This window comes from Sturnus vulgaris, chromosome 22 (genome assembly GCF_052056855.1).
Source record: "Sturnus vulgaris isolate bStuVul1 chromosome 22, bStuVul1.hap1, whole genome shotgun sequence".
NCBI classification, from domain to species: Eukaryota; Metazoa; Chordata; class Aves; order Passeriformes; family Sturnidae; genus Sturnus; species Sturnus vulgaris.
Window position 1 is genome coordinate 1,978,991 of NC_142264.1, and position 21,463 is coordinate 2,000,453.

The 21,463-nt window shown below is 48.3% G+C and overlaps 1 protein-coding gene across 3 annotated transcripts; it reads right to left on the bottom strand.

The window, feature by feature from the left end:
* Positions 1 to 6: 6 nt before the first annotated feature.
* Positions 7 to 20,671, bottom strand: GSN (gelsolin). Of its 3 annotated transcripts, XM_088177554.1 has the most exons (18): positions 20,567 to 20,638; positions 20,073 to 20,127; positions 8,300 to 8,501; positions 7,632 to 7,786; positions 6,667 to 6,828; positions 6,337 to 6,486; positions 6,004 to 6,093; positions 4,969 to 5,101; positions 4,656 to 4,744; positions 4,142 to 4,357; positions 3,433 to 3,566; positions 2,886 to 2,976; positions 2,546 to 2,716; positions 1,748 to 1,922; positions 1,345 to 1,469; positions 1,097 to 1,174; positions 622 to 682; positions 7 to 386 (listed from the first exon to the last, which is right to left on the bottom strand). In XM_088177554.1, the coding sequence occupies exons 2-18, from the start codon at positions 20,103 to 20,105 to the stop codon at positions 217 to 219; spliced, it is 2,235 nt and encodes a 744-aa protein (XP_088033680.1). In that variant the 5' UTR covers positions 20,106 to 20,127; positions 20,567 to 20,638; the 3' UTR covers positions 7 to 216. The 3 variants fall into 3 exon arrangements, with proteins under 3 accessions (XP_088033680.1, XP_088033681.1, XP_014735544.2); XM_088177555.1 differs by lacking the exon at positions 20,073 to 20,127 and having other exon boundaries at positions 20,567 to 20,671; XM_014880058.2 differs by lacking the exons at positions 20,073 to 20,127; positions 20,567 to 20,638 and adding an exon at positions 9,610 to 9,841.
* Positions 20,672 to 21,463: the final 792 nt, after the last annotated feature.

The window sequence follows — 21,463 nt, forward strand, 5'->3', positions numbered from 1 at the left end:
CCACCATTTCTGTTCTTCCCATATTTCATACAAGCTTTATTGTATTAAATATAATCAAAGCAAGGAGCAGGGTCAATGACTGGTCACGATTGTTTTCGGAAATTATTGCACAGCTAATTGGCTATTAACATCATTCCCTCGTTAACATACATCCTGCTGGAAGGAGCTCTTGAAGGCATTGAAGGCACTGATCTTGCTCTGTTTCAAACACTCCTCTCACACATCCACATCTGCCATTGCTCTCTGCAGGGGATCCACAGCCCAGTAGTCATCATCCCAGCCCAGGAACCAGCCAGAGAAGGTGGGAGGCTCGAAGCCCTGTTTGACAATGGTCACTGGGGTCCTCTTGTCCCTCGTGGAGGGGTCTGTGTCGATGTAACGCTTGGCTGGGGACACAGGGAGAGGATCTCGCTCAGCACCAGGCCTGAGAGCAACAGCTAAACTGGGGCTGAATGGCTGCCAGAGAGGCAGCTTCACACCAGCCATCTGAACAAAAACACCCACTGGAAGTTTGTGCCCTATGGTTTTATCTATGTCTGTCAGAATCTAAATTGCTTGAGTCATGATCATACAGTGGGAAAATGAGAAAGGGATAGTTCAGAAAGGAAAATTTCACATTACCAGACTTCAGTGCCTCAGTCTTTTCTTCTTCTTGGGCATCTTTCCCAATCCATACAAAGACCTAAAGATAAAAATATTAATTACTTCAGTAACAATCATTCTCTTTATGAAGGGATAATTTAGATGAACCCTCAGTGAACAGAGTGGGACACAAATCAGAAAATCCTTGTGTTGGTGTGCCTGGGTTGTTGACCAACATGAGCAAAGCTCTATTGGTCAATAATGACAAGTTTTTGGCCTGCACTTCATCTACATGAATTGTAGACCCTTGAACAAATTCTATACTAGCTTAACATCAGGGGAAAATTGCACATGTTTGAACATTTTTCTATAAAACATCACAGTTCATCTCTGAGTTGCCTTGTGGCTGATGTGTGCTGAATCTGTAATACAACAGCACCTCTGGCTATTGTGGCTCAGGTCTCAATCTGTGCCTATTCTTTGCTCCACTTGTCCCCCTGTAAACGTGACATACCTGATCCCATGTGTCCAGGAGCATCACATCATCTGTGGCAAGGTCATCCTGAGTCAGATCTCCGGGAACTTCTTCAATCTGGAAAACAGGAGGTTAAGATGAGCACAAGCTTCCAGCATCACTTTATCTGTGCAGGACAAACCAGAGGAAGAAAAGCTCAGGTGTAACAGCTGGAGGGGGGCTCAGAGCAGCTGAGTTGCTGGCAGCCCTGGGAGGTGGGTGTTGGGTGAATCCCCCCAGGCACTCACGGTGAAGCGCCCGCTCTTGTTGGAGCAGGCGAAGAGGCGCGGGGGGTGCGTGTCCATCTTCCTGTCCTTGAGGCGCGGCGAGGTGCGGTACGGAGCTTTGCCTCCCAAGGCTGCCCAGAAATTCTCTGCAAAACACAAAGGGACACTGGTGCCTCTCCTGTTCATGGAACCCACACCAGGGTTATGGTTTGGGAGGGATTTGTAGCGTTCTTCTGGGTCAGAAAGTCCCAATGCTCTGCAGACATACATGAATAACGTGTGTCAAACAATCAAAATACCCCAGAGAAGCCCCTCTGCCCATGTCCACATCTTCTTGTTCTGGGAGGCAGAATATCCATGAAATAATTGCTGAGCATGTGCAGCTACACAGAAATGATGGCAGACTGCACTGTGACCCCCTCACCTGGCTCTTTGCCCTCAGCAACCTGCACTGGGCGAGCTCCCAGTATCTTCAGCAGTTCCTGTGCTCCTGATTTCTCAGCGTCGCTGGCTCCTTGGCCAACCCACAGGTAGGCAGCAGAGGGAGTTTTCAGGACAAAGACATCGTTGGAGTTCAGCTGGCTGGCTGCAGGATCCAGCTGAAAAGAAGGAACACTGCAGGTGTCAGACATAACCGTCCTATAGACAGAGCCTCTTACATCAAAATCAAATCAGAACCTACAGCTAAATAAACTGCAAACAAGATTTTCCCTATGAGCATGTAAGGCTGTCAGATGTGTTGTGTATTCCTTGTATCCAAGTGATGAGTTAGATTTTCCCCATGGGAAGAATAAATAACTGTTTCAGTGTGTGATTACACATGACCTATAGCAGGAATGCCTGGCTGTCATTGTGCCAGTCCTGGTGATTATGGCAGGAGATTTAGGGGCTCACTGGGGGTCCCATGGCAGAGCAGTCCCTGCTGCCAACACTGATCAATCATTAACACCAACTCCTCTGTGTCAACAAGGACAGGCCTCTTGAAGCTGGAAACTCGGGAAGTTCCTGCAGCCACAAACCACTTCCCTCTCCTCACCAGGATTTAATCTCCCCTTTGTTGTTGCACAGAGCTGTTTGTGTGCGTTTTCTCTCAGAGCAGTGGGGCTCTGAACCTGAGTCCTGGCCCAAGTTCCTCTGCCACACAGGGAACTGAACTCTTCAATGGATCATGTTCCCATCATGGGCTGCACACACAACACCAAGGCTGGCTCTCTCCACGTACCTCCACTGCTCTGGTGGCTCCAGAGGTGCTGGAGCGCACCTGGAACAGCCTCGTGGCTGCAGGTGCAGTCTGGCCTCCTTCCCTCGAGGTTCCACCCTTGTAAACAACCAAGGGCTTTCCACCAAACATGCTCATCAGGTGAGGGGGCTCCTTCCCTTGCACTACTCGTTTCTGAAGAAAAAGAAATTTGCTGTCAGTTTTGAGGAGCACAAGATTAACCAGAAACGGCTTTTACAACCCCCTGTCGAGCTGGGATATTCAAAGAGCACCCAGCTGGCCCAGGTGGCTCTTTATTCTTTATTCCCCAGTGTTGGGGTTGGTTTCTGCTGGGTGTCTTTACCTGCACAGGGCTGCCTCCCAGCTCCTCATCCAGCTGCACTGTGAGGAATGCAGAGGTTGCAATCTCATCCTGTGTGGAGTCGGCGCCCTGCCTAGAGAACAAGGCCAAATCCCAGCTTTATTCTCAGCCTTTTCTCCCACACACACCTTACAGAGATCAAGAGGAGGTAAGGAAACCCTGTGTTACTGAATCTCTGCAGCACTTCATTCAATACAAAGGAGAAATTCCTTATCCTCTATTGTAGCACAGCGAGTACAGGGGGAGATAAGGACCTTTCCTAGATAAGCAGCACTTTCCTAGATAAGCAGAGCTTGATCCAAAGAAGGGAGTAATAACCAGTGGGGGGGAAATGGAATTTAAAAAGCTCACACAGTACTTCCCTCCATTGTTCCACTTCAAATGAAACATCCCAGACCTCTGGTATTGTTTTGTTTACAAGGGAAAGTTATGCGGGGTGAAACTTAATCCCCCAAAGATCCTCTGGAAGTGGGAACCAGCAGTGATCGTTTTTCCGAGTGGGCTCGCAGCCCCAGGGTATGTCCCGTACCAGGTGTAAATGATCTGTCCCCGCTTCCCGTCGTGCTGGTAATCGTACAGGATGATGTAGCTGTCGCCGCCGTAGAACTGCCCGTACGTGGCGGGGTCCACCGGCACCTTCTCGGAGCCCTCAATTCTCCAGATCTGGGGGGAGAGGAGCACAGGAGCTGCAGCAGGAGCGCGCTGCCGGCCCGCGTTATCCCCAAACCCCGCAGCCCGGAGCGGGCGGTGCTGCCGCGCCCTCTGCCGGGATCTGAGGGACAATTCCGCTCCAGCGGCTGCTCCCGAACGGAGCCTGGAGGCTTTTCGCGGCCTTTTTAAACAGTCAAACCTCGGCCGGGACCGCTGTGGATTTCTGGACAGCCCTCAGCCCGTTCAAGGCCAACTCCACCCCTGCTTCTATGCTCAAAGTCATGAACCCAGGTGCTCCAAGACATTCACACCTGAGATGGCAACACGGAGAAAAACCAGGAGGAGGAGGAATAAAAAATCCATGTCCACAGTGCTGGGAAATCGTGGAGTCAGAATCAACTCCACTTTTCTGCAGGGCTTTCAAGACCCTGCTGCTATTTCTGGTATCAGAATTTCCCCCAGTAATTTCAAGACTTCAGTGTTGATGACTGTATGGATTCCATTTGTCTTGCTGCTTTTGCAGCCATGCCATCAAGTAGCAAAGAAAAATGTGGAAACCTTGCCAGGGGGATTGTGCTACCACTGACCTGTTTCTTGCCAGAGCCATCATCCTCCATGCCGTGCTGGGCAGCCATGGCCTTGGAGCTGTGCAGGGTGGCTGCATCAAAAGGCACCTGCTCAATCTTGGCAACGTGGCCAGAAACGTGAGGCTGGCCCAGCCCTTCAGTCTGGTCCTTGTCCCTCCAGTTCTTGAAGAATTGCTTGAACAAAGGTGTCTCACCACTCTCAGGGAGGACTTGGATCTGAAAGGAATGAACCTTTAGAACCATCTCCCTAAGAACAGCAGGTTTATCTATTTCTCTTTTTCACTCTTAGAAAAGGTCATGGAAAAGGTAAAAGCGTATCTGAGAGGAAGAAACTTGAACTGGCAGCTGTGCTGGGGTAAATGCTGCTTCAGGCCAGGAGCAGCACTGCAGAATCTCCCAAGACAGAGCAGATGTCCCACACCAGGAGCTACTTGAGAAACCAACAGAGACTCGTCACCTGAGCCCATGTGGCAGAAAAGTGACCTCAGTGCTTGGGGCTGCCACAGGTCCTTACCTGGGTGTGTTTGGGGTAACCCATCTTGTCAATGAACTCTGAGGCTGTTTTCAGTGCTGCCTTCTTCTCTTCAGAGTTGGCACCTTTGCCTTTAATGAAAAAAGAGAGAAAGGGGATCAGAATTTTTTTACCCAGAGAAGAAACTGTCCCATGTATCTTTTGGCAAAGCAGAAGGGCCCAGCCTTCCAGATGAATGATACCAAATAACAAATGGCCATTGCTGGATCTCTTCCATGCTTGTTGTGACAGCTGAGAGAACAACTGGCTTTCTATTTATGACATTCATTCTTTTCTCCCTGGCTCTCTCACGTACCTTTCCAAACAAAGATCTTTCCATCTGTGCCGTGGTCCAGGATGAAGCAGTCATCTGTACTCAGGGCTGCCTGGGAGAAGGGGTTCTCATCTGCCACCAGGGACACTGCCATGTTCCCAGCCCCATTGGAGACCTGTGACAAAACAGCACAGAGGTCACACAAGGCACCCTCTGCTCCCTCCTGCTCCGTGGCCATAGCTCAGAACTCAGGGAGGGGAAGGGAAATCCATTTGAATGCACTGGCTGCTGCAGGCACTATTGTTTTCAAACAGGATACCTCTGACACAGCAACAGTATGGCAAAAACATAATACTTACTCTGAAGATTTCAACTATTTCTAGCAAAGCAGATACTGCTGGGACCAAAGAGAGATTGGTCCAAAATGGGAAATAACCTCAGTGCCAAGGAAATATCTTCTAAAGCAAACCAACTGCACACAGGGACTGGAGGGTAACTGGGAACAGCCTTCCTGTATCAAGTGGGGTTAAAAATCTGAGTTTCTCTATTGACTAATGCATAAAGTGCCACATAACAAACCATCTTAGCAGATATTCACCCCATGGATACCAGAGGTTGCTTAGAGAAGATTCCTCCCAAAAAGTCTTGGGCACTTCTCCACTCACACAGCTGATGGCAAATGGCACCTTCCAAGTCATGGCCTCATGTGGGTGTTAGGGGCAGGTCCTGCTTCTCAGGCTCACTGTTGCTAGTTCTTTCCTGTCACCTTCCTAACACAATGCCTGACAGCACAGAGGAAAACTCCATTTTGCCCTCATTTGTTTCACACTCCACCTTTCTCTTGAAAATTCCTGGAAGTCCCAGGTGTCTCACTACAGTCATAAGTGGTGACAAACACAACAGAAAGTACATGGACATACAATGTAAGCAAGCAAGGTTCATACATAAAATTTAAGAAGCAGAGTGAGGCAGGAGTAGGACTCAGAGCAGCTCATCTCCTCTCTGCTATTGCACCTCCACCTAATTTCACAAAGATCACTCTGTTCTCCCCACAGTTATGTCAGGGTTCCTCATTACCTTGTAGAGCTTAGCCAGCTTCCTGTTGGCTGTGTCAGTTTTGGTCTCATCAGAAACTCCTTCTGGCAAACTGGGCTTTGGTCCCAGGACCTGTGAGGGAGAGAAAAATCATTACCAGCCAGTCCAAGAGGATCTTCCTTCCCGGGTGCTCCAGTCAACAGAATGAGTAGAAGAGAATTCCAGATCAATCATGTAAATTCCCTCTGAAGTCCCAGCGGGGCAGAGGAGCAGGCCTGCACTGAGCTGTGTGTTTATACCACACACACACACACCCCACCTTTCTTCCACACACACTTCCCACTCCAGCAGGGACAAAGGGACAAAGGGACAAACCTGGAGCATCTCCTCACGCTCGGATCCCTCCTCTGACACGTAGACCTTGGCGCGCCCGTTGCGCTCGTTGTCCCGGATGCCCTTGGCCAGCACCGTGGCCTTCAGCCTCTCCTGGCGGTTGCTCTTGGAGCCACACCATTGGAAGATGTTCTGGGGGAAGCAGAAAGTTGTGTCAGAACAGGGGACAGCATGAGACACGACTCAGCTGGGGCTGAGCAATGTCAGTGTTTCAGGATGCTCAGCACTGAGATGGCTTCAGCACAGATGTGAAGTGTCAGACTCGTCCTGCCCCTTGGATTCCTCCACACCTGCCTTTGACGTGGTACTCACACTGCCCAGGTCCAGGATGAAACAATCCCCTGTGTTGAAGCTGTCCCAGCTCACAGGAACCTCCGTGGCCCGGACTGTTCGCCTGCCTTTGACCTGCAGCAGCCTCTGCACGGTGACCTCGTTGGGAACCACGTGCCTGAAGCCAGAAGCCACACCACCAGCCTGGGGGGAAACACAGGAGCAAGGATTCACACCAGGACTGGGGGAGAGTGAATTCCCATGTGTCCTGCCTACCAGAAATTATCCCAAGCTCAGGATTCACTTTCTCTGCTGACAGACACTGGGAATTATTTATCAATGCAGGCAACAAGACCCATGTCAGCTACCCTCAAAAAAGCACAATCAACTTTAAATGAAGGAAAGTAACAACAAGTGAGTGGGAAATAAACAAAACACAAAGATCAGGAAATTCTCAGACATGAGAAAATGTGAACACTTTGCAAGCATGTGACCTGATATCACTTTCCTTGTGCCTTTGGATTCCTAACAGACACAACTGCTTGACTGCATGTTTTCACTTCTATCCCACTTTATTGTGATGGCAGGGAGGAGTAACTCCCACTACTGTTCATCTCCTTTACCAAAACATTGCACATGCTGGGAGGGTGGGCTAAGCACAGAGACTGCAAGGTCAAACTGTTATGCAAGTGGGGAGAAATCAAATCTCCTGGGTAGGCGTTTCCCATTAACTTTGCTGCTTCTTAAATTCATTCCAGGTGCCTTGGGACTGTTCTTTCCTCTGCCTCTTGAAGAAAAACAAAACCTTGATTCCTAAAAATTTCTGGGGCTTTCCTTGTGTATTATTAATTCAGCCAAATCTCTCCCACTGGGATCTGCTGTTCTCCGCCCTGTGCAGTTCCAACTCATTGAAAACATCTGGCTGAGAATGGGTTTTAAGCAACTGGAAAAAGGGCAATTCTCACTCTCCTGGGAATTGGGCAGAATGCCATTTCTTGCACACCCACCTTGTATTTGATGCCAGATTTGAAGTAGCCCAGGAAGGTGGGGGACTCGTGGCCCTGCACCTCACGGTGCTGCACAGCCTTTCCCTGCAGGTGCTCGTCCATCTGCACAGTGAAGATGGCAGCAGCCCCACGCTCATCCTGAGAGCTTTCATCACCTGAAACACGGAGACACTCACTGGGAGGGAATGCAGGGGCTGCCTCTGCATTCAACTGTGCAAACACACGGGGAGAAAGCAGATTTAAGTGTGATATTGTCCAAGAGCCCGGGGTTTGAAGGCTGTGGGGAAAGCCTTGGCAGGGTACTCTGTGACATGGAGTGCAGAGGGCAGTTAGGTGAGGGAAAAATTCCACTCCCTGATCAGGAGGAACACACCTGACCTCCCTCCTTTCAGGCAGAAAGGATTTCAGACTTTTCACCTGAAATCTTGTCTTCCCAGTGAACCCCTGCAGAACAGGGACTTACCTGTCCTATTGCCCAGGAAAAGCAGGTTTTAGGATCATGTGGCTGTACTTTTTATTACAGAGCCCATGCAAATATTTGGCATGAGTAGAGCTCTTTACACCCAGAACTGCACTCTCACTCTCTTTTTATTTCCCTGGGTAACATTTACTGGCCATGGCTGGAGCAGAGAGGCTCCCAACTCTGCAGGGACACTCCCAGCACTCACCCAACCAGAAGTGCAGGTCATACTGGAGGTTCCCGCTGCGCTGCTTGATGGTGTTCAGCACCAGGTAGGAATCTCCAGTGAAGAAATCTCCATACAGGTTTTTTGGCACTGGGACCAAATCAAATTTCTCGACCCTCCAGATCTGAAGGCCGGGTTCCTTCCCAGCCTTCAAAAACTCTGCGTGTTCCACCATGCTGACAGGCTGGGGGTGAGACAGAGGATGCTGTTCAGTGTGCAGGACACAAGAAGTACTGAAATTAAATTGCTTCTCATCTCTTAACTTGTTGCACCAGGCAAAAAGTGGAAAGTTTCCTTTTTTGTCGTGCACTGAGTTTTGAAGGGGGGGAAAAAATAAAGATGTGTGTGGAAAGAATCCCTCTCCATTGATCACTGTTAATTTTTACTTCCAATCACCTCTACTTCCTGGTTTATTCCTGGTTTATCCTCTTCTAGACTCGATTGTCTCTCTCTCTGGATTTTAATCTCTGTATTCTCCTAATTTATAATTTTTCAGTATGGCACATAAGTGAAGCTTGACATTCCAGGCTGTTGGAAAGAAACCCCTTTTAACTCCATACGTTGTACATCCTGCACAAATATGATTTACAGGTTTTCTAAAACCAAATGGAAAATGCTGTGAATATCATTGAATATTTAGGTAATTATCAGGCTTCTTAAAGCTATTCTGACCTGTTAGTTTAACTGCTCCCTTGTAGGAATTACATTAATTTACACAACATCCTGTCCTAAGGACATTGCAGTTTTGGTTTAATATGCTTATTGCCATACTTATGCAATATATCAACACAGTGCAATATCTTTTTTTTAACAAACATAATAAACACTTCCCTCTCTTATAGAAGAGTTCACTTTGGTAATTCTGAAAGGAAATAAAACATTTCTGGTGTCTTGGCAATGTGTCCATGGATCACATCATGCCTTTGACTGCTATCAGGTAATAGGGAAGAAAACATTACAATGTTACATCAGAAGCATTCAGTACTTTGACAAAGAAGATGGTTCACAGCAGCTGAGGGACAAAAGTAAAATATGCTCAGTTTTCAAGGCAGAAATAAAGAATGTTACAAACTAGAAAGCAAAATAGCAAGTTATGTATCAAAGTGATTCCTAGGCTGAAATGAGCTATCAAAGATGGAAAAGAATGAACTTTATCATCATGATTCCCATCAGCCTGAATCCTCCCAAATTCCCACTAAAAACTGGACAAAACCCTGACAGAGAGGAAGGACTCCTGTGAGCAGCTGGAACCAGAAGTTTTCCAGTGTTTCATTGTGATGTTCATCACTTACCACAGCTGAAAGCACAAGAGCTGCTGTAACAACATATCCAAGCCCTGCCACAGACATGGAGCTGACACAGTTCAGCTTCAGAGCCATTGTGCACAAAACGGTGAGGAAAAGAAAACTGAAGTCCTTTCTGCCCATCTCTAGGAGCAAATGGGCTTCTCCCTTCTCGTGCAGAGCTGTGGGGAGTCCCAGCTCCCTGCTCCTCTGGCTGCTGGGGAAGATGAAGGGCAGAAGCCAATCTTTTATCGGGGACAAACACACCCACCCCCTCGGCAGCACAGGGGCGTAACGCGTTTGTGCAAACAATCCTGCTGGAATCCCAAAGGCTCCCGCAGCCTCTCCCACAGCCCAGCAGCACAATGTGCGATCCATTACCGACAGGGACACACGGGCCAAACGTCCCCTCGCAGGCAGAAATTCACAGACATCACAACAGAGGCAACATTTTGTCAGCTGAGAGCTGGAGAGTTGATGAGACACAGAGGAACAGCACGGCGGCTCCAGCTGGCAGGGGATGCAGGGAAAGAGATTTTGGGGAAGACAAGGACTGGACTGAGCAAGCTGGGGATGGGGGGATGCACCCCCAGCTCCCTGAACTTGTCAGAGGAGCAGAGCTCACTCCACACCCGCCACTGGCAGTGACAGCTCGGGAGGGTTTGGGGATGCACTGAAGGATTTCAGCATTCAGAGCCTGGGAGGTGACAGAACAAAAGCTCATTCAGTAATTCAACAATTTCACAACCAAGTATTTCTGAGGGTGTAGCAACACCCTGTGGCAGGAACACAACAACCAGCAAACCTACCCAGCCCAAAGGAATCACAACAGGGCTCATTGTAGCACCCCAACAATCTGCCACCAATAAAGAAATTATTCTTCCAACTGTCTCACACTGCAGCAAGTTCATCTATCACATTTTCCAAGTGTTTGCAGCGAGTGAAAAGTGCAGGAACCTTTCCTGTGGCCCTGAGGAACGGAGCAGCCACACAATGTGGAGTTGTGCTGCTGGGCACTTCTGTTCTCAAAATACCCAGGGGACAATTCCTGACAGGCTGAGCTTCCCACGGTCAGAATCTCTCAAAAGATTCTTAAATAAGGGGCCAAACCCTCCACCCATAAAACTGCACAACAAAACTTCCACGAAGGAAAGAGCAGTCCCTGCTTTGTGCTTTCTCCACTCTCCATGAGGATATTTTCTTTCCCTCTCTCCCGAGAACATTCTGCTGCTCTCTTGTCCAAGCTGATGCATTTTAATTTGAAATGTCACCTTTGAAATTTTCACTGGAAAGTCTCAAACTGAAACAGACAATAAAAACAATGTGCTAGTCCTGCTGGTATTTCTGATCTCTGTGAAGGAAGTTCAGAGTGTCAGAGGTCTAAGTCTCAGTGAAAAACATGCTGGAACCTTGACTCCAAGGAAGGCAGCTGTGGAAGGTTTTGGCAGCTGCAGCAAAACCAAACCAAAATGACTGGGTTGCATAACATTAGAAAGAGATGGGTCCCTTCCAAATGGAAAAATACTCTGGACTTTTTACTACTAAATTTACTACTAAATACCTGTACAGCCCCATACCTGGGAAAACCTCACAGACTGAAGGCAAAAAACCCAGGATAATCTTCTTTGTTAACATCTCACTGTAGGATATTGTAATCTGCAGATACATGCAGATACAATATTCTTGAAAAACCATTTATTTACTCTTCTAATTAATTTGGCATTTTATAAGTCCAAACTTGCATTCCTAATGAGCTGCAATATGTAAATACAGGCAAAAAAATGGAAAGAGAGTTACAATGCATAAATTGTATATTATAGTGTTCTTTCATAAAATTAATTAATCTGAGCCATTCCTGGAGGGAATAGCTGTAAATCTACCCCAACAGCTGGTTTGGGTTATTAGTGCTGGCAGCAAGTGTTGCATTGTTAAATGAAGCCCCAGAAATGTTTGCTCTGGACATCGTTCTGAGGGCACTTGCCAGCTGACATCGCCAGGGCCCTACTGAAAAGGGTGTCCTGATGGAGACATGGAAAACAGGCACTTCTCAAGCTGCTGTTAATAAAAGTGTCCAGCTTGGTCCAGAAACGGTGCCCAGCCAACATCTTATGCAAAAGAAAGTTGTTTAAGGAAAAAAAGGAAAGGGCTTGATACAGGGTTTCAGTACAGATGGATCAGTTAAATGACACTTGGCTGCACAGTGATGAAAACAAGATCTTAGGAAAATCAGTCCAATGATTTGAGCAACCACTGGAAGACAACAAGACCATTATGGTCTCCAGATGTGCAGTCACACCAGCAGGACAGGACAGGCCAGCCCAGGAAGGTCCTGGGATGGAGTCTGGCCTGCAGGAACAATCCCCAGCAGGAAAGGCGACACTCACTGATCAAAGTCTGTGCCTGGCCCACAGGCCAATGGCAGCCTGGAGCTGCTGCTCCAGGCCAGTGTGGAAGGATCTCCCAAGGCTGGAAGCTGTTTGCTTCAGGGGAAGGCCAGGAAAGGCAGAGAGGCCCCAGTCCCTGTGCTCAGCAATCGTGACCCTGCTGTGCTGTGATTGCTGCTGCAGCTCCCAGCGCCTCCGATCCGGGGCTCAGCTCCTGCCTCTCCTGGCACCAACCCAAATCACCTTTCCTATTTCCACCCTGCACCTGGTAACAAGCAGCTCTCTTTGCCTCCCTCCCTCAATTCTTCATTGCTGCTCTGGGCCTCCTCCTCATCTGTCTCAGTCACCTCTGCCCTCCCAGACTGACAGCAGCACTTTGGTGTTTGTCTGCTCTCCTCTGAATTTCTGCCAAGGAGCTGCCCAGTTCTGCACTGCCCAGCACAGCCATACTGACAGAAATGTCCTGTTCTCTTCAGGACAATCCTGTGGACACTGAGCCTGAGATCTCTTACTCTACCTCATCACACTGCAAAATCCATATAAGGAATAATTAATGTGTGGTTCCTCCACATCAAATACACTCTCACATCTTCACACCTACCACCATCTAAAGCTTAATGATGTAGCTAAAGTAACTTCCTACAAGATAATATCATCCAATACTCACAGCAGGGAAAGAAAATCTTTATTTCATTCAGTAACTGGCCACTAACAAGAGAAAAATGAGCACAACATTTTTTGTGAGGCCCAGTTAACTTGTAAGAATTTACCTGAATATACCCACAAATACAGCCAGGACTTACCTGCACAGGGCTGCTCAGGAAAGCTTGGCTGAATTAAATGACACAGAAACAAGGGTAGCTCACATCCCCATGTGGCTGTGCTCATTTGCAGCTCTGGTGTCGACTCATGATGGCTACAGATAATTTGACTAAATTTGCTGCATAAACAAAACCCACACAGGAAGGGCTGCAGCCAACACAACATCACACAGAGCATCCAAACCACCTGCTGCTCTCTGCTGGACTAACTCCTGCCTTTCTACATGGCAAAGGTTGTATTTTTGATTTTCACAGATGACACTTGCAGAACATCAAAATAACTTGCAAATACAGACTGAGTTTCTTAAATATGAGAACAGTAAATCTGAGTAGAGTCTGTATCCACACTACAGTCATGTTGCAAAAATGCCCTTTGTGCACCAATCCTTATTGTACCTTGGGGGCAAACATTTACATTTCCACCCAACTAACTCTCTCTTTCCTTTTATTTATTTGCCAAACATTGCCTGGAGAATATGAACTACTCCAAATAAACAATATATGTCCTCAAAAAAGAAAGCCTCCCTTATCTCACAGCATTGCAGACCTCCTATACCAAGTGCCAGAAGAGGTAAATCACTGCTGTATTTCTGCTGCAACAACAGGAAAACCCTAAATCCTTGTTTTGCAAGAGGCAAAGGGGTCTAATCCTCCTGGCATGCTCAATCCCAGGAAATCTACAGGTTGTACTTGCCACAGTAACACCCCAGAGCAAGGGCTGCATTCCCCAGGTCTAAAATCACAACACTGAAGAGATCACACGAACAAAAACCCAATAAAGTTGTTTGCTTGCTTCAGGTTCAGCTCTTTGTGCACTTTGAACACAATCTACATTGTCTGGCTGCCCATGTAGACATTTCTTTATTCTCTGGTCTGCTGCTGACCCATAAAAACTCAGATGAATGTACAAAGCTTGTGAGAGTGAACAGCACAGGATCACTTGAGTTCTGACAACCCAAAACTCAGGACATGATGCTGCTGAACACAGAGAAAGTTCAGCACAAGATCCACAGCAATGACAGCACACCCTGAAAATGGAAATATTTGTTTATTCCTTTGGCTTCCCTGCCAAACCAGTATAGAATAGCAATAATTCTTCAGTAAACCATTGAAAATAACTCTGTCAAGACTTCAGCTTTGTTACCAAGGGGACAGGAATTGAAAAATATCTAAAGTGATGGATTAGCTCCATTTTCAGTCTCCAGACAGCCTTAAATTCATATATACACAAAACTAAACCAACCCCTTTCCTTCCATCCCTTGAAGAAGCCAGTAAACAAAGGTTATTTGGGATAAGAAAAACTGGCATGGGAGAGCCTCCTCCTCCAGCCATGGTGACTCCATAAACAATTTCAGCTCCCTGTATGAGGAGCAGCACAGTTAATGGCATTCCCTGCAGCTACATCTTAACAGAAAAGCCACAAATCCAAAAAAATTCAAGCTGAGTTGCCTAACTCAGATCAAGAGTCCAGGACACGAAGTCCAGCATTAGCTGTGTAACTGGCAAGTAGATTTTTTGCATTTGTTAAGTTAAGATTCCTATAAAACCACTCGAGCAAGTTAGAAGGCCCAGAAGATTTGAGTATTGTTCACTTTTTCCAGCTGTTTGTTTGCACTATGAGTCACATCAGCTCTATTCTGGGCTCTGTACCTTTTGAATAAAACCCACTTAGTAAACACAGAGCTTCCAGCCCGATGCACCCAGGCAGAAAACTTCAACACAAAAACCTGAGTTTCCTCTCAGTTGCAGTGATGTCAATTGGGGAGAATATTACTTGCACAGGAGAAAGCTTTGAAAATTAGACAGGTCTGCCATAGGAAACACACCCAGGGAAATCTGCTGATACAATCAGCTGGTTCAGAGCCCTGGCTAGAGCATAAGTGAGAGCTGAATCATGCACTTAAACACACACAGCACAAGGAAGGCTGGAGCAGTGGAAACCACCAACCACTTTCATTCACTGGGGAGCAAAAATAAATCCTGAGTTACACTCCAACACAAATCATTGTTCAGTGCTGAAAAAATATTTAAGGAGTGCTTATGTAACACATAAGACATAAACCAGCACATTAAAATATGACTACCTCCCCAAATTAAGTCCCAGAGAGAGAGCTGCTGGTGACAGCCAGAACACATTGAGGGAGCAGTGAAGACATGCCTGTGGTCAGCTGCAGGGAAATGACACAGATGTTCTTCCTCCTGTCTCCAGGTCCTGCCTGTTCAGGGGAAATCATCTGCAACTTTATGCAAACTCTTCTTCCCCAGAGAACAAGCTGATACATTCCTCTGCAGCACAGAAGTTGTTCAATCTGTGATCCGTAACCCAAAGAGGAACAGAGCAACACATGATTGCCAGGGAAAGGCTGGAAAGCAGGAGAGCTGGCCTAGAACAAGTCCAAAAGGGAAGCACAGAGCCTTGTTCTCCTCGTGCAGCATCAGGCCCAGGCAATGGGGTGAATGAAAGGAGGAGTCATTGCTGCATGTGGGACAAGGGAGGGGTACAGGCAAATGGCAGGGTTGAGTAAAAAGCACATAAAGGAATTTTGCTGATGCCACAATGACAGGTCTGGTGTCACCACGGGCCAGTGCGAGTCCATCAGCTCCTGCCTTCCACATCAGCTCCACACAGAATTCAACTTTCTACATCAAAAACCCCCACAGGACACAAAGCAACTCAGGATTAACAAAAATTAGGTTACTTAATACACATTAAAAATCAAGGTGCTTCTTCTAGATCAGAAAAGGAGCAGAAGGTGAAGCTGAGGGTTGCAGGTTCCGGGTTCCTGTCACCTGCTGGCAGGGAACAGTCACACCTATGTCTGAAAGCTTCCTCCAGCCCTGCCCCAGAACTGCTGGCAGCTTCTGCACATCTCCACCACCCTCCTGCTTATTTCCTCATTCCCATGAAGTGGCTTTCTCCACAAACACCATCTCCGAAGTAAATCACTGTGGAAAGGAAGTTATCAGAGTTCCCCTCTCCATTTTGTCCCAGCTCTCCTGACACAGGCAGGTGTGGCCCGGGTGTGAATGACCGTGGCTGAAGGTTCAGAGCTTCTCACTCAGGCTGTTCCAGCTCCAACACGAGCCGTGGCAGCAGCACAGGCTGCTCCCATCCCGCCGGGCACAGCCACAAGAGGGCAATGCTGCAAACTCACATGCCAGAATCATCCCTTCTTCCTCGGAGCTATGGGATTAACAGGAGAGGGTTTCATTTTATTTAATTTTAAGCAGGATTCAGGCCTTGCTGAGGAGGAACCACAAGGATTGTCAGAGCAGACAGCCCAAAAGAAGGGAAAGTCCTCACGGTGTCAGCCCTCACTGCAGCAGCCTCCGTCCATCTTGAGAGATCCCGGGATGATTCATTTCCTCCAGTGTTTAAAAGATGCTGTTTTGAATTGTAGCTGTACTTTTACTGCATGTGGAAACACTGAGTAAATAACATATGTCTAAACTTTGGGTTTGGACAGTGTCCCACTGCCTGTCTCCTAATACACACAAACTGTTGTTTCTCCCACTCCAGTTGTGCTGGGACCTCAGCTCAGATCGGTTCCAGCTCTCCAGGTTCTCAGTGGGAGGTGAATGAGGAACAAAACAAGAGAAAAGGAAAGACCAAAACCACAGTCTATAGTCAGAAAAAGAACACTTTGAAACGGGCAAAAGGAAAAAATATATAAATATTCAGAGTCTGTACCATCTAACCTTTCCATCCAGCCACCATCACATCCCAAATATTGATCACAAAAACCTGAAAACCTGGAATATCCTGAGTGAGAACGCAGCTGCTACCAAGTCCCAAAGCTGAGGAAGCCGAAGGAAGTAAAATAAAGGTCGTTCTCTAGAGGGCAGTGTGAGATGCCCAGAATACCAACCAAACCAACCACTCCCATGCCAGCGGCAGCTCCAGGCTCCCGGAGGGGCCCGGATCCAGCAAGGCCATTCCAAGCTGGCATTTCCCGACAGCCCAGAACTGCAAAGCACCCCAGAGTTCTGTTTAACCCCACTCATGTCAGAGCTCTATTTAACCTTGCAAATGCATCCTCAGTGGATAATCGGAGATAAATACCTGGGCGTCCTGCTGAGACAGGGTTCCTGCTCTCCTGCCCTGAGCAGCTGTAAGTACTGGGCTGACATTAATGGACACTGTCTGACCTGATTTCATCCCTGACGGGATTGATCAATGCCACATTAAGAGGCAGCTCTGCTCCAGCACCCTGAAACACGCAGGGTGCCCACACTGATGGGCACAGCCACGCCGTGCTGTGCAGGGGAGCTCTCCCAGCATTTCCCTGCTGCCACGGGCACGCTGAGCAGTGCAGCCGGATCCAGAGGGCAGGAACACCCTGCTGCAGGGCAAACAGAGGCAGCAGCAGTGTCTGACAGCTGCTAAGAGGCCTGATGAATCTGCTCTGGCCATTGGTGCTATCAGGGTGTAGGACACAGTGTAAATATTGAAAATCTGCCAAGGCCTGTGACTTGCTGGGAAGCACAGATGAGGCGGAGGCAAAATCTCTGAAATCCAGGCTGGTGCACACACGGTGCTCAGACACTCCCACCACACATTTACCTTTCTCCTCCTCACTGAAGTATCCAAACAAAGTCAGAAATCCCTGATCAAGACATTCCCGACTGCCAAAGTCACAAGGCCAGAGCTGAGGGAAGCTGCCTGAGCACTTTTCCATTCCCATCTCAGTGCAAACATCTGCTGTGAGACAGTGCTGAGCCAGCGTGACAGCCCTGCCGTGCCCCGGGGCTGTCTCCGGCTGCATTCCCTTCTCCCACTGCTCTGGGAGCCTCCTGCAGTAAAACACTTCCCAAAGTGCCAAACTCAGCTTTCAGCTCAATAGCTGTGCACTATCCCCACCTAGGGAGCTCGTGTTTGACACAGGAAAAATAGTTCCAGCATGGCTCAGAGCTGACAGCTCCAGCAAGTTTAGTGCTTTTATGGGAAAAGGATTCATCATCCAGAGCATTTCTTTCCGATTCCCTTAGGCTTCTTAGTGTCTAAAGTGATTAATTAATGATTAAGAGGCTGAAAAGACACACACTTGAACTAATGCTGTGAGAAACAGAACAAATGAAATGACAGAGGTACACAAAGAGCTGCACAAAAGCTTCACAAAAAAGATACCTTGAGGTTTTCTTCCTAATGCAAAACCTCAGTGACCTCTGAAAGCCACTGCACAAGACATCCTTCGAGTCTTGAGTTTAAAAAGATGCAAAAGAGATCAGATGTAAACCTATGAAATATCAATATCTACAATTTTCAGGTGAAATTGTTAGAAGGGATATCAAATACCTGGTCCAGAGAACCAGACAATCACTAACCAACAGAAATAATACACAGCTTGTTACAGACAAATTGTCCATATCAGAATCTTCTGCCTTTTCAGGAAAAATATTTGATAATAATCAAACAGAAGCAGAGACACTCAGAACTTGATTATTCATATGATAATTCCTGAGTGCTGTGGAAGGGAACAGAAAACAAGAGCAGCTGGAATTATTGTACCCAAGCCACTTCATATCTGTGTTTAACCATGTTCTGCTTTACTGCAATCAAGCTGCAACACTTAATCACCTCAGCTTAAAGAATAACAAAAAAAAGTTTATTTAGGTCTCCAGATTCCAAAGTAAAACAGGGAAATAGTTGGACATTTCTGTCCAAAACCCTCTTTCCCATACATGCCACTCAGCAGCAACACTAATGTCTGGGACTGGATTAAAATGGAAAGCTTGTACTTGTAAGTGAGCTGAAAGCAGATATAAATCCTGAGCACTAAATACGTCACAGGGCTATTTTAGAAATGGTTTGGTTCCCACCGGAGTTCTGTAAAACACCCAAACTACAACAAAAAGTTATTTTAGCTGAATATGGGATGGGGAAAGCACTGCTCAGTCTGGGTGAGCAGCTGAAGCTGCTGCTCCTCGTCCCAGAGGGAGGTCCCAGCCCCTTCCCCGGCACAGAGGCTCAGTGACACTGCTGCCCACAGCACCAACGCTGGGCATGGCTGCAGCACTCCCAGAATGACAGAAATCATTACAAAACCAGCCCTGCACCGGGACACATCAGGCAGCCTTTTAGCCAGAGCTGGCAGCAATCCCCCGCGGTAACATTATCAGAGCCATGAACCTGGATTGCAGAGTGCTCCCATCCCTGCTTTGGTGATGAAAGGAACAAATTCACAACGTGTTGGACTTGTGCCTGTAAAATCCAAGTCAAACCAGCAGCAGCAGTAGCATTTCTGCTTTGTCACCCTTTTGACATCCAGAAGCAGACAAAGATTGATGGCTGGTTCAATTTCCCCACTGCTTCCCCCATAGCACTGGAATTTCATCCAGCCAGAGAAAGCCTCCACTCTGCCAAGAGCCAGAGCCATTCCTCTGGGGACACTGCAGGTACTCAGCTCTCACTAAAAGTCAGCTAAACTCTCAACCATCCACTGGAAAATCTCTTCCTGTCTTTAAATATTTAACATTTCAGACACTCACCATCCACTCACGTCACTAACCAGCTGTAACTAAAATTCCCAGCCTGTGTTCATGCTGAATTCCAGTGAAACCCATGAGCTGGCCTTGCCAGCACTCCAGCGAGCCTGGTGATGGCACAGATGGACACTGAGACCCAGCGCTGGTGCCTGAGCACAGGCCAACATTCCCATTATCCACTCTGAAGAGGCACAGAGCTCAACCAGAGCCTGAAACCTCAGCAAGGCCGGGCAGTGGGGTGGGCAGGGAGGTGATGCCAGCTGCACCCATCCCACGGAGCAGATGTTAAACAGGGCTGACTTCTGCTTCTCTCTGCTCCTGCACGGGCTAAGCTTCCATCTCCCACCTCTCCGTGGAAGAAACTATGGAATAAACTGTCTTGTGGCCAAGAGAAAGCAGTTGCAATAGCCTGGGAGAGACCCATTCCTCAGTACTCAGGTTTCGCTGCATTTTTCCAGATGGATGTTCTAAGGTATTCTGTAAAACAGTTTGAGAAACCCGAAGGAGGAGAGGCATTTAAGGAACCCCCACCCCCTCTGGCTCCCTGAGCTGAGCCATGCTCTACTCCCACAAAGGAAATAAAGGAAATTTCTTTTTTTGCTGATAAACTTGCATCATGCAGAGTTGGTAGTGGAAATGGAAATTGTAATGATCAGTAAGAAAAATAAGAGACTTAAGGGGAAACAATGCTAGCATCATCCTTGTTAGCAAAGTCGGATTTTTTACATCCAAGAGCAAATAACATTCAAAGCAGTTTTATTCCAAGAGGGATCTACTTACTAATGAGGCCTCCTTGAAACAAGTCATCCCCATAACTTTTTTTTTAACACTCTTCCTAGGAAACATTTTAAATATGTTTTCAGTGTCTACATTTTTTGAATTTCTATTCAAACAGAGCTTTCAAACATTCTTCCCCCAGGCAAAGAACAAAACAAACAAACCCCCACTGTTCCCATCACCACTCGCACTGCTCCACAGGCGCACCGAGCTTGCGGGGGCTCCTCCGCCCCTCGGCCCGGCGGGACGGGAACTGCTCCACGGCGGCAGCGCTCCCATGGAGCCTGGCACAGCCTGGCACAGCCTGGCACAGACTGGAAGAGCCTGGCAGAGCCTCGCGGATGCCGCAGGAAACGTCCCGGGACAGCACCGGGGACAGAACCCGGCACCGCGGCCCCCTCCCTCCGTCCCGCCGAGTCCCTCCGAGTCCCCGTTCCCTCCGCCCGTTCGTGCGCCGAGGAGCCGGGGGGAGCCCCGGCAGCCGCTCCCGGTCCTACCTAGTGCTGGCACTCGCGGGCAGAGGCAGCTGCGGGGCCGGGCAGGGCAGGGCAGGGCCGGGCAGAGCCGGGCAGACCCAGGGGCGGGACCCGCAGCTCCTCCGCCTCCGCCCCGCCGACCGCCTCCCTGGGCGCGGCTGCGGGACCGCGGGACACGGGGACACGGGCACCGGGACACACGGGCACCGGGACACGGGCACTGGGATACGGGCACCGGGACACACGGACACCGGGACACGGGCACTGGGATGCGGGCACCAGGACACACGGGCACAGCTCACCCGGGCACGGCTACCCCAGCACAGGCACCCGGGCCCAGTTTACCTGCACAGGTACCCGCAGAGGTGATGACACGATGCTGGTACCGCCCGTGCTCCCTGGCCCCGGTGGAGCCTGGACCCGCCCGGCCCCTCGGGCATCCTCGAGTTTCCTCCAGTCCCTGCACCGCCAGGCCTCTCCTCCCCTTCGGCTGCCTCGTCTTCCCACCTCTTCAATTCCACAGAATGTTTTAATGTCTTGTTACATGGATTTCATTGCTTGGTTTTTAATTTTCATGTAGTTATTGGTATGTCCACACCAAAGCACTGTAGTACAGTCTCCTGTGGATGACAGTCATTGATCAAACATCCCTCCAGGATATCACACAGAGCACACTCATCCTCCCGTGGTTGTTGTGTTTGAGGCTTGAGAAAGGAACTGATCCTGAGGAGCAATTTACCAGGAAGCATTTTCTGTGCAATACCATGTGTAATAACACATCAGAGAGCGAGGCAGACATCTCCAGGGGCACTCACAAACAAAAATTTCCATCTTCTTGCATTTCTCATGCAGTTTTTCCTTGACACTACCAGTGAGTTGAGGTAAATCTAAGACAGGCAGGCAGGCTGCTGTTTTTCT

Excerpts from the sequence above, each read along its gene's own strand:
- GSN (XM_014880058.2), bottom strand. The coding sequence starts at position 9,744 with ATGGGCAGAAAGGACTTCAGTTTTCTTTTCCTCACCGTTTTGTGCACA. Across the intron at positions 8,502-9,609 it reads CTCTTGTGCTTTCAGCTGTG|CCTGTCAGCATGGTGGAACA; the intron begins GTAAGTGATGAA and ends TCTCACCCCCAG. Across the intron at positions 4,745-4,968 it reads AAAGATCTTTGTTTGGAAAG|GCAAAGGTGCCAACTCTGAA; the intron begins GTACGTGAGAGA and ends TTTTCATTAAAG.